This window comes from Cervus elaphus, chromosome 3 (genome assembly GCF_910594005.1).
Source record: "Cervus elaphus chromosome 3, mCerEla1.1, whole genome shotgun sequence".
Classification (NCBI taxonomy): domain Eukaryota; kingdom Metazoa; phylum Chordata; class Mammalia; order Artiodactyla; family Cervidae; genus Cervus; species Cervus elaphus.
The window spans coordinates 13,676,562-13,689,263 of record NC_057817.1 but is presented as its reverse complement, the minus strand read 5'-3'; the positions used below and the strand labels follow the sequence as shown (position 1 = coordinate 13,689,263).

Sequence of the window (12,702 nt, the reverse complement as noted above, 5' to 3'; positions counted from 1 at the left end):
GCTTTCATTCTCTCTGACACTTTGCCACACATTGACCTTTTGTTATCGTTATTCCATAGAAATTTGAGATATATTTCTCTTTGGAGTACTGCTGCAATTTGAAGTTTCTTATTCACTTGAAATTTCTGTGAAGTTTTCTCCCATGTTTTCTAAAACATTCCTCCAACTTCTTACAACTGCTCTCTGATGTTATTGTGTTGGTTCATTGTTGGCTTCCAAAGAGTGCAGAGAAGAGCTTTTGTTTAGCAAGAAAATTCTGGATCAAATGAGAAAGTTTCAAATTAGTGACACAACTTGCTTGAGGTTATTAAAAAGCAAACAAACCTAAAGGAATCTACGAAGTTAGTATCTAAAATGGTGTTTGCGAAAAGTTTCCAGAAATTCCCAAATTTCTCCTAGGTATGTTAAAATCCAAGAGAACGTAAGTGTTACTCCTGTAGAAGATTTTAAAAAAGGCTTATAAACATATTTGTTATCAATGCTTTATTGTTGAAAACAAAATCAAAATTCTCTGGCACATAAAACAATTATTTCTACAAAAGGAAAGCCTACAAAACTTGATAATTTATACAAATAACAGTTTCTCAAAAAAATAAAATTTTAATTTAGTAAACTTGTCTTGTGCTCTATAGTTTTAGCACTGTCTGCAATAATCCACCATAAATCCCTGAGCGGAGACATTTTTTTGACCATGTTCTGTAGCCCTCCCCCAACCCTCCCCCCAAGTTGGTCAGTTACTAAGTCCAGCCCTGTAGTGAAAGGTGTCAGGGACATTTAGTTATTAATTATCCATGCATTTTATGACACAGGTCCAATTATTATGCTACTTGGGAACTGGGTCAACACGAAGTGCCTCTACTGTGCATTCAGTGAAACTATCAAGAACCAAGTGTGTGAAAGGAAGAACAATAACAATTTAAAGACAAAATGTTAAGACGAGGAAGCCATCATACGTCAATAACTATTTAAATAAATAAAAATGTTAGACATTGAATTCACCTCTATATCCTTATATTAAGTTCCTTTTTTTCTTTTCTTTTTTTGCAACTGCCAATGCACTAAAAGATGAAAAATATACCTCAACCCAGGCTTTTGGTTTGACCATGGGTTTGTTGTTGTTAAACATTAAATATCATTCTGAAAACACAGTGATTTAGTTATAATTTAACTTTTGGCCCTTCAATGAAACGCTTACCAATAATAGGTTACATATTTGGAGGGCCTTCTTTTAATGCCATTAACAAATCTCTCTCACTACATTATCTTTCTCACCAAAACACTAATGCCATAGAAGCACTACTTTAAATTCTTTACCCTACCATATTCAGACACACAGCAAAACATACCAAATATGAAGAAACACATGATCTATTTGAACGTGTAGCTTCCCTTAAATGGGGATGCTGACCATATATGCGTGGAGTATGAAAGGACAAGAAAAAAAGCTAACTTTAAGTTGCAAAGAACTGACTTAATGAATCAAGTTTTGTTATTTTGCTATGGCAGAATAATAAATAAATAAATATGTATTGTATAGCTACCTTCTCTAGGAAGAAGTGGAAAGTGGATTGCTGTTTTTACAAAGTTAATTTTTAGTAGCAAAGTTTGACTGCAAGTCAAAAAATGTTCAATAAATGTTTCTCTCTACTTCATTTATAGTCTTTTACTTGTGAAATGATCACTGAAGTGGTTACTAATAGGCAATAAAATAAAATGCCAAATTTTCTAGTGAAAAATAGTTTTCAACAGCGAAAAGCACTTGGCAGGAAACCTAGAAACACGTGGACTAATGCTACAGTCTACTGCAGCTTAAAATAAGTCATTTTTTTTTAATGTCTTTTGGGAAGAACAAGTATGATTAAAAATAATTTCTCAAAAACTTATCAGCACTGCTGTTCGGGTACCTATTAGAAAGTGATTAACATTTCACACCAATTCTTTCCAAAATATAAAATTGTCAGTAACATTGTCACGCAGACTTGATTTTTAACCCAGCAACATCTGGAAGGCACAAGCATCTTCCCTTTTGGACTAGTTGCTGGTTGGGTATTGGAACTAGAACACTGTTTAAAGTTCCTTTTGATTTACTTCCTTATATAAGCATGGGCATTAACTAGGAATAGCCATTTTACAAGGCAATTTCAAAAGCCTAAGAATTAAAACAATGAATTCTCCTAGGCAGTTTTGGGAAAAGTTAGTGAGGCCAAAGTAAAAATGCCTGCCTGGCACACATGGGCCTCTCCCCTCCCCTCCGAGGACACCAGTGAGAAATGTGGTTTCTTTCTCCTGCACATCCATTACAGAACATGAAAAGCAAAGGATGCCCACGTGATGGTGACATCTAAATCATAAAATGTTATGTGCACCAGTCAGGAAACAAATACAGACTCTGACAGACCCTGACACAGTATGAGAAAAAGAAAAGTCTTCTAAGTTCTGGAAACTGATAAGTAGGCTGGCCCAAAGAGGGAAGGCAGCAACGTTAAGACAAATGGCCAGCTCACCAGAATTCACACCACACTTGAATCACCGCCCATGAACACTTGACCTTAATGGTTTACCACGGTTGAAAAGACACTCTTGACTTTCTCTCACAGTGTTTAAGGAACAGTATAATTTCTAAATTAGCTTTCATAAAAGAACCACATTTGAAACTTACACCCCTTCCCCCTTTTAGAATGCCAAAAGATCCTGTTAAGTGCTTGGGTTTACAGTTTTATGGGTAACGATTATATCCTTCAGGAAGTTTCCAACATTCCCCATTTTTGGTGTTGAAGGCTGCGTCCATAGCAAAGTGGATACTCCCAGAAGTGGCGGTGGCCTCAGGGACCTCTGCCCCGGGTCTCCAAGTCCGAACTAGCTCTCGTCGTGGCACTGCTGGGAAGCTCTGCTCCTTCGTGAGTCCGGGTTCACGTAGGGAGGAGGGCGCGGGGCAGCCTTCCTGTGTCAGGTCTTGGAAGTCTTTAAGCCTTGCTTTTCCATGATGTTCCAGAGTTTGCGGAGATTGGACTGTGTGATGATGTCATCCGGCTTGAGCTGTAGCGCCCGCAGGTAGTTGGCCTCAGCCTTCTGAAGCCGGCCGTTGAGGTGCAGGATGGCTCCCAAGTTCATCAGAGCGGCCGGATACTGGAAGCAGAGAGAGGAAGGAAAACGATTAACAGACCGTGGTAAGCTTTCCTTCATGGAAGACAAAAATCTTCATCCACTTATGCAAATGATTCCCTTATGTCTGGAGGCATTTTATGGAAGCAATTTAGCAATTTATACCAATAGATAAGGATACCAGAAAGGGGAAAAATAAAAAAACAAAACTTTCAAACAGCTGCTGTGCATGTTGAGCTTTAAGGAGAGCAGGCAGTTAGGGAAAGAGTTGTTCCTTTAATAAGAAAGTAGAGGTTACATATGAAGACCTAGTAACCTAGTCAGACTGTCCTTTCAGGAGAAAAAAAGTTAAAAGGGATACAATTTTAGATGGAAAGAACTGAACTTCTTTTCAACTCAATGCCAAGGAAAAAAAAGAACTAAGTGGGAAAAGGTGACAAATATGTGTCTTTACTGATGTTTTAGGGTGAAAACCCCCAAAAAAATTCAGAGGTAACCACTAAAACCCTTTCTAAATTTAACTCAAGTAGTTTAATGAGATAAAGTTTTAACCTTTTAACTTACAATGGTCAATGTTTATAATAAATATAGCAACATAGTATGTAGCATGGCTTTCCAGGTTGTGCTAGTGGTAAAGAACTCACCTGCCAATGCAGGAGACCTAAGAGACGTGGGTTCGATCCCTGGGTTGGGAAGATCTCCTGGAGGAGGACATGGCAGCCCACTCCAGTATTCTTGCCTGGAGAATCCCCATGGACAGAGGAGTCTGGCGGGCTACAGTCCATAGGGTCGCAAAGAATTGGATATGGCTGAAGTGACTTAGCATGTACAGTAGTAGTACTGTTTAATACAAAGGCTCCCATACCCAAATTCTCAAACATTAGTTAACAATAAACAAGGCCCTCCCAAAGGGGAAAAAAAAACACTTTGCTCGCCTTCCATGAGTAAGTGCTCTTCTGTTCTTGTCTTGTCCCTGGAACTTTCTAGCTAACAAAGTACGGTTAATATCTTGGCAGTTACACAAATGCATACTTCAAACATCAGATAAAACTAAAATTGTTTATGCTAAGATTATCTTTCCATTTTACAGCTGGTGTCAACTATTAATTGTCCTGGCAACTCTATGATGCAGCCTAAAATAATCACAATTATTTTTACAATTTAGTGTTTTCACAATGCAAGCATTTTTTTCAGCTGAATTCATATGACTCTACTCTTTACTGTAAATACAATTATTTCTAAATCAAAAACTATGCTGGGGGATGGGGTATGGTTGAATAGCTCAGAGTAAATCAATTGGGAAAAGATGATCAGATTTGGATTTGAAGAGATCTGTATTTGAATTCTTGCTTAACCACCAGCTGTGACCTTGGTGAGGTCATATCTGTGCCCCAATTCTTCCATTTATGAAATACTGAAATAACATCAGTTTTTTGCATGTTGTTAGAAAGATAAAGTGAGAAAATAAATGTAGCATAGTACATGCACATAATAAACACACTACAAATGTCAAGTTCACCTTTTCTTGTCTCATTTCGCTTGAGGTCTAACACATGCATGTTTATGATTTTTATGTTGTTACACATACTTTATAATTTTTAATTCAATGGCTGCCTAACATGTCTCTGGATGTACACCAAAGTTCTCTTAAGTCAACTTCTGGGCACTGTTTTCCAACTTTTCTGTATCCTTTTTCCTTTTCAAAAATAATGTTGCAAATATAATAAACTATTCCTGACCTTCAAAAACCTTTTGGTCAGGATGACTCCACACTTATCAAGAAAAATACAGATGGTCAACTTCTAATTTTAAACACCAAGCCAAATAAACATAGCTCTAAATTACATGTGCAGTGAAGAGCTCCACATAGGGAACCTAAAATAACACCACCTACTCTGTCTTTCTAAAAGAACTTTTTATCACACCACACATTATTACACTGAGTTTCTTGATGCTGCAACACATTTCTGAATTATGTTCATTCCCACAGCTTAGCACTGTCAATACACAGCTACTAAATTGATGGTGAAGCATGTTCACAGGCTGACTTACTGGATATGCAAAGTAGATAAAATGTTCAGACTCCCTCCTATCCAGAGTGGGAAGAAAGGAAATGGGGAGGGAGAACCACGGTTGGAGGTCGTTCCTTACTGACCAGAAATAGAAAAGGCGCAGTGATGGGGCTGAGAGAAACCAGATGGCTCTGTGGGGTGGTGGTTATTTCTTGAACCACTTTATTATCAGAGTCTGTACCTAACTATAATTGCAACTCAAGGGGATTATTAAAAACACTCAAAGGTTACAGAGTCACACTGCCTAGGTTCCAACGCCAATTCTGCCCCTGAAGTTGAGTGAGCATGGAGACCAGTTTCTTCTGGAAACGGGATAACAGAACCTGCTTCATAGGCTTGTTGATATTATATGATCATGTAAAAGTGTCAATTCCTCTTTTCTGTCTACTTAGCATCTCAAACACACAAAGCAGAATCTGTCAATGCGTCTGAATGACCACTGAGTCCAAATGCTGAGGATTTGTGAACTGGCTCTGCCTATACTAGGTTTGAAGCCTTTCTTAGGTTAAAGCTGGAAAAGCCAGCTGGGAACACAGCTGGTGAGGCACATACTAGGTCACATAAACAGTCCCTATAATTGCTACTAAACTGTGGCCTGGGGTCCTTCTCTTAGACTACTTCGAAGTAAACTTTCTGCTATCAAGTGGTGAAAAAAAGTTAATATTTTCTAAGAAAACACAACTAGGAAGTTAAATCTGTTACCAAAATAAGTTTGGAATGTTAATTTATAATGATGTTTTGAAATAATTGTAATTTTGCATTATCCATGCTAATACTCATTAAGCAAAAGTAATAAAAAATTGACATTATGAAGTTCATGTGGGATAATCAATCTCTTGAAAGCTCACATATACTCATTGTGTTCTCTAAAGAATAAAAATCCAAATAAACTAAAAATGTGCATGCTTAAGAATATCATTGAATATTGTTAAGCAGTTATATATTTCTATGTTCAGATGAGACATTTAGGTTTAAATATGTCTATTTTAATAGAGTTTTTTAAAAAGTTTTCAAAAAAATTTAAAATTCTACAGACATATATAATGCTTAAAGCATCACTACAGCTTCTTGAGTAAACAGAAACTGATGAAACTTACACACCGGTGTGCTCACACGTGATGTGAGTATCACTGCCTTAGGTAACTACTTTAATAGTCAACCATTATATTGATAAACAGTTTCATGTTTTTGTTAAAAAGTTATGAATAAAAGTACATACAGATGACTTTCTTCTTACACGGTTGTTTTCTCTCTTCAAAGACAAGGGCTTTACCTTTTAAGCCTGTTATATCTCCATTCCACAGCACTGACTAGGGTAGCTTAGTGGATGTCCACTGGACTGAATGCTTTCAGGTCTTCTAGCCTTGCTACAAAAAGCACCGGCCTTACCTGGGAGCTTGACAGAAACTCAGGATTTCAGGTGCCACATACTGAATCAGAATCTAAATTTCAACAAGATCTCCCTGATGCTTTGTATGCTTATTAAAATTGGAGAAGTGCGGTTCTAGAGATCATTTCCAGATTCTAGATTATGTCCTTTTAGGTCTTCTGAGATGAAGTTTCCTATAAAAGGATGAAGTTCGTATAGAACAAAGCATGTCAGATCATATCTCTATCCTTTCATAAAGTAGGAGTCTTCTCTTGGCCATGTCATTATTTTAGGGATTAAATGTTCCAAAGAGACTTTATTAATAGAAGCCATAAATGACTAAATATTGTTAGGCAGAAGGAGAGGGAATGAGAAGAATTTTCATAACCAAAGAAGAGCATGTAAGTTTTCTAAATGCCTTTGAAGACTACCTCACTGTGTAACTGAAAGGCAAGAAGTCCAGGTGACTTGGCTGTCTGATTACACAGTGGTGTCACTGCTCTCCACCAGCCGTGACTCATGGGCTGGGGAACAGAAACCCAACCACAACTGCTGATGTCTTCCCTCACACACAACCTCCTTTATTAAAGACAGCCGATGAAATGTTCAGGATGTTAACCAAGGCAGTCAGGCAGCTTGCAACTCAGGAACACTGGGCTTGTACTCTTCACAGCAAATGACACCGGCTCCTACTTCACAGACTAGAAAGGAGAACCAGATCTTTCTTGTTTCCTTGAAGAGGACAGATGCTTTACATCAAAGGGATTGACTAGAAGCCATACTGAGGCAACAAATCACGTCTTTTCCAAGTCTCTAGGGAATTATGCTTTTATTGTTACTTTACTGTGGTCTTTGGTTTACTTCTTTAGCACTGGAGGAAATAAGCAAAATTAAAATAATAGATGTATACTGGGGTGGGGTAGAGCAAAGGCAAGATTATGAAAGTCTGATTCTAATCTAATGCTCTTGAGGCTCCCAAGGAACCCAGCTGTACTCACAGGGTATCCTGATCACACCGGGTTGGAAAACAAAGTCATCTCCCTTACCTTGCCTATTACATGCTCTTGGAAAGTTATCTACGGAGAAGGCATAGTAAGACCACAAGGGGATTTAGGACTGGGAATTCATCTTTCCACTGGGAACAGGATTAAAATATAGAATTTTGAACAGAGGACACTCTTTTCCTAGAAAAAAAGGAAAAGAACTTGGTTGAAATGTTCTAGAGCTGAAAACTCACACAGTAACTGGCCTCTCTGTCCTCCAGTAGGCCCTGAGACCACTTCCTTTTTATGAAAATAAATCAATAAGCAAGAGAAGCTATGAAAAAGATGAAGCCAGAGGTAACAGTCTAGTTTTATATATCTGTTTTCACTCCAAGTGTTGCTGAAATTATCCATATAGTTGTATGTTTACTGTTATAAGAATGAAATAAATTTTAAGAAAGACTGTCTCAAGTTAGCCTTACCTAGGTATCACTCAGTTAATACATTACACATTTTGGGAATGTTTTCAAGATAACCACCTTTAACTTCCCTTCTGAATTTGCAAACTTAAATGAGTTTGCACAGTCTGAAGTTTTTAATGGATTATTACTTTTTTTCAAGTAGTTGTACATGATAACTTAATGAAGGTTGCCTACTGCTGTTGAACTGGCTTCAGCCGAAATTGCTAACCCAATTTAATTTACTGGAGCAGTAACTGTACCACGATGCTTAAAAATTAATGGCATAAACTTTTAAGAAACATATTCATGAAAAAATTATTTTTGCATACATTAAAGGATCTCTTTATATTTATTGTGCCTTGTACATGGCAAATATTTAATAAATAATTATGGAATTAAAGTTTTTAAGATTATCAGGCTTGTGGAAGAAAAAGTGTAACATGGACTGAGACACAAGTAGACATCTTATTCTCCTCAGTTCCAACACCAATCCTTCTTGGTCCCATTGGCATGCCTAATGGTCTAATGCCAAGCCAGAAGGCTAAATACCCTTCATTCACTGCGTTCTTCCACATGCACACATATACATTCATCTAATTGTCTTTTGGCAGCTTCATCCTCAAATCTCCCTTACACTCTCTTTTAATCATACTAGTTTCCTTTTTCCCAACTTGATTTAAGCCATAATCATTTTTACAGATTGTTTAAATTCAATTATTTTGACAGAAAAGAAGAATAAATTAATGGGTAGTTGAAAAGACCAATGGGTAAAAGATTAAATGAACGAACACAAAGGTAAAGCCATATGTGGAGTTTTTTCTTTATTATGAATATTTCAGGGCATACAAAATTTCAGAGGATACTATAAAAACTGTGTTACTTGCTTAACAAATAAAACTTTATAAAGACAATTGAAGCCCCCAAATATCTTTCACTGAACTCTCCTCTTCCTCTGAATAAAACCACTATCCTGAAGTTGGTATTTATTGTTCCAGTGTATGTTTCACAATTTTATTTTTTGTGTGCCCATAGCAAATGTATGACCTTGTATGTAAGTTTTAATTTTATACATCTGTCATTATCCATCATGGGATGCCAACCTGCCAAGCACTCACTTGGAACTTGAAATTTCTGCTTTTCATTTTGTTTATCTTTGTTGATATATGTGATGTTTAGCTCTTTCACACAAATTCTGCTGAATGACTACCCATTTTCTGAAGGATGGGCATACAGACTCTTTTAAAGGATGCTGCCACTATAATTCAAAAAGCTACATGCCTCCCTATGTTCATAGCAGCACTATTCACAATACTCAAGACATGGAGACAAACTAAATGCCCAACAGATGAATGAATAAAGACGTGGTACATACATACAGTGAAATGCTCCTCAGCCATAAAAGAAGAATGAAGTAATGTCATTTGCAGCAACATGGTTGCAACTAGAGATGATCATACTAAGTGAAGTAAGCAAGAAAGAGAAAGACAAATGTTATATGATCACTTATATGTGGAATTTAACGTAAGACACAAATGAACCTGCCTATGAAACAGAAACAGACCCACAGACATAAAATACAGACTTGTGGTTGCCAAGAAGCTCAAGGGGTAAGGGAGCCATGGACTGGGGGATCTGGGTTAGCAGATGCAAACTGTTACACAGAGTGGATAAACAACAGGGTCCTACCACACAGCACAGGGAATTATATTTGATAATAAAACATAATTATAAAAAGAATGTGTATGTATATGAATAACTGAATCACTTTGCTGTATAGCAGGGCTTTATATAACACTGTACATCAGCTATACTTCAATCTAAAGAAACTCTCATCTTGAAAAAAGAGGCTGCCATCAATATTCTTGTGAATATCTCTACATGAACTTATGGGAGAGTTTCTAAGAGTGGAATTGCTGGACATGGGGGATCTTCAACTTTGACAGATGTCACCAAATTACTCTTCTGTGTGGATGTAGCAAAATGCTTTAGTATTAAGACCTTTATTTCATATCCTTAATAATACTTGGTACTATCTAGTTTTTAAATTTTGCAAATTTAGAGTTGTAAAACAGTATCTTATTATGTGCTTAACTTTTTCCCTGATTACTAGAGAGGTTAATAATATTTTCAGAAGTTGATTAGCTTTTTACATTTCCTCTTCAGTGATCCACCTGTTCTTTAATATTTGGACAGAATAAGTTCTGTAAAGATTGTCAACTACATGGTGATATCTGAAAGGGAATTACTCAGAGCTCCCACCACCTCAAAACAGTTGGTAAATAAGACCATTGTGCTTGGTGTTTTCTTGGTCAGAGTCCCTTTCTCAAGACTGACAATCAGATAACCACTGTTTCTAAGCTGGAGAATCTGTCATACACAGAACAGAAAATCCTTGATATAGGTGCACTTTCAATATGGCGAGAGGATGATGACGGAAATCTGGGTGGCAAGGGGCAGCCACCAAAGTGTGCCCCAGTGACCAAGGGGACCCTGGACCCCCATGTGCGGGGAAGGACGGCAGGGCCTGGCCGGTGCTTCCAGCACTCACCGCAGACTTCTCTTTATGGCCTACTTCTCTGCCTGTTCAGACTCCTTGCTTTCTGGCTTCTTCTTAGTTCCTTTTCTCAGGGCCAACAAGGGAATTTAAGATGAACATGTTCACATTCTTCCTCTCCTTACCACCCTCCATTTCTACTGGCCCTACCTGGGTCAACATCTTATACCATTCCTAAATGTTATCAGCCCCCTCATCTCCCCACCTTCAGCTTCCTCCTTATTCCAATACCTTTGACCACACCATTGGTCTTTTGTAAATACAACGGGGCTTTAGGGATCCGCCTGTGCTGACAGAAAAGAATCCACCCTTCATATCAGTGCTAAGAAACCCTTTATAACTTGGCGCCCCACAGAAGCCCTCCATCTACATTCTGCATGAGCCACGTGAAATTTCTCTTTCTGCCAGGTGCTATTTGGACCATCCATTTCTCATCAAACTCCTCTTCTGACAAAGCTCTTCTTCCACTCTGACAAACTTCTGATCCTTTCAAAAATGACCATATTCATAGGTTACCCCTCTATGTCTCCATAGTACTGCCTACATACTTAACTGCAACACTATCTATTTATTGTGTCTATCTTCTATGCTGGAGGGTAAGATAGTGAATTTACTTTAATCGTTTTTATAGTGCTACTGCCAAACTCTGGCATGTGAAAGAAGCTCTCGATGAACGCTTTCTGAAAGAAGAAAATCTGTATGGTTTAGCAAAAAGAGGTGACCTCAGAGAGGTAAATTCTAGTCTAATCTCAGCATAGTTCAGCAAACATTTATTAAACACTTACTATATGTCAAGGTTGCTGCCAGATACTCTAAGTGATGAAAAGAACAATATATATTTTCAGTCTGCATGTGGCCTATTTTCAGTCTGCATGTGGCCTGAGCTAACTTTAATTGCACACTTGGCATTTATTGCAAACTATTAGGAGGTGTACATTCTATTACATATCATTTATGCTCCTGAAATGTTATGAGGTAGATGAAACTGATATCCATGCACCGTTTTGAGAACTATAGGGGACTGGACAGAAGAAGGCTCCACTGCTCTCAAGGACTTACAATCCAGGGCCTGACTACATATTCTTCTATGCCAAAGGAGAATCAAACAATTCTAACAGAGATATGAAGACAGAGCCATGGGGTGAAAGGAGAGTCCCTCCTCATGGGTGTGAGGCTCTTAGACAAGATAGATGATCAGGCTGCTTCAAGTTCTTTATTCTTCCAAAATGAGAATGATATATAAACCTTTGAAATGAATGCGTCACATCAAAAGCAGTTTGTTACTTTTCAAAGCAAACTGCAGTGAGCAGAGACAGCAATGGAGAGATGTCTGAATAGAGCTGGGTTATGCATTTCAATTAATCTGGAGATTCAGATGTCAGTAGAGACAGTCACCATCTTAAACCTTCTGAGAGTAAACCAACGTGGAAAGAAAACTGTTATTAAAAATGAAATATTAATACAACTAAATCGTCTTTCACAAGACTTTAGGAACCAAAAACCCCACAACCGGTGCAATGCTCCCAACTCAGAAATGATAGCTCTTTGCAAGTTATATTTTGACTACAGTTGTATTTTGAATAAAGCATCTCTGCAAAAAGATTTACCAAAGTGTACAACCAGCAAGGGAAAACAACACAGGGAGACTAGCAATGGCAAGGCACATTCTGACAGATAATAGAAATGATTTATTCTGATTCTCAGTTTCAATACAGTATTTGTGTTTTAGAAACAGCTTTGAATAAAACAAAACAGATATAGGTGACAAGCAAGACACTACTTGTATTAAGGGAGTAGTTTCAATTTGTCAGTGAGATATTTCATCCTGCGTGCTCAATCCTTCTCTCTTACATCTGTCCCATCCCAGTGGGTATTACAAGACTGTTCATTTAACTTTTATGATGGGTGTGATTGCCACTATGTGGGGTGCTATTCATTTCTACGGCAATCAAAATGCCAACAGTTGTGGTTTGGGGGATAACAAACAGTGATTGTAACAGAGTTACTTCAAAGGTAGTGGTGATTTCTAACAGATTTTAAAGTGCATCTACTAAATTAAGGATAAGACCTCAGAAATTATTCTTCACCAAGGATGATTCTATTTCAAAGACAGGTTTTCCTGATGCCCTTAATTTCACAGGAAGATCTTGATCCCAGGCTA

At 37.7% G+C, this 12,702-nt stretch overlaps 1 protein-coding gene across 2 annotated transcripts in view; it reads right to left on the bottom strand.

Moving 5' to 3' along the window:
• Positions 1–468: 468 nt before the first annotated feature.
• Positions 469–12,702, bottom strand: part of TMTC2 (transmembrane O-mannosyltransferase targeting cadherins 2) — a 385,731-nt gene continuing 373,497 nt past the window's right edge. For both annotated transcript variants that reach the window (XM_043880553.1, XM_043880564.1), the window contains one exon: positions 469–3,126. In XM_043880553.1, coding sequence (XP_043736488.1) covers positions 2,947–3,126 — 180 coding nt within the window. In that variant the 3' untranslated portion in view covers positions 469–2,946. The remainder of the gene's footprint in view (positions 3,127–12,702) is intronic.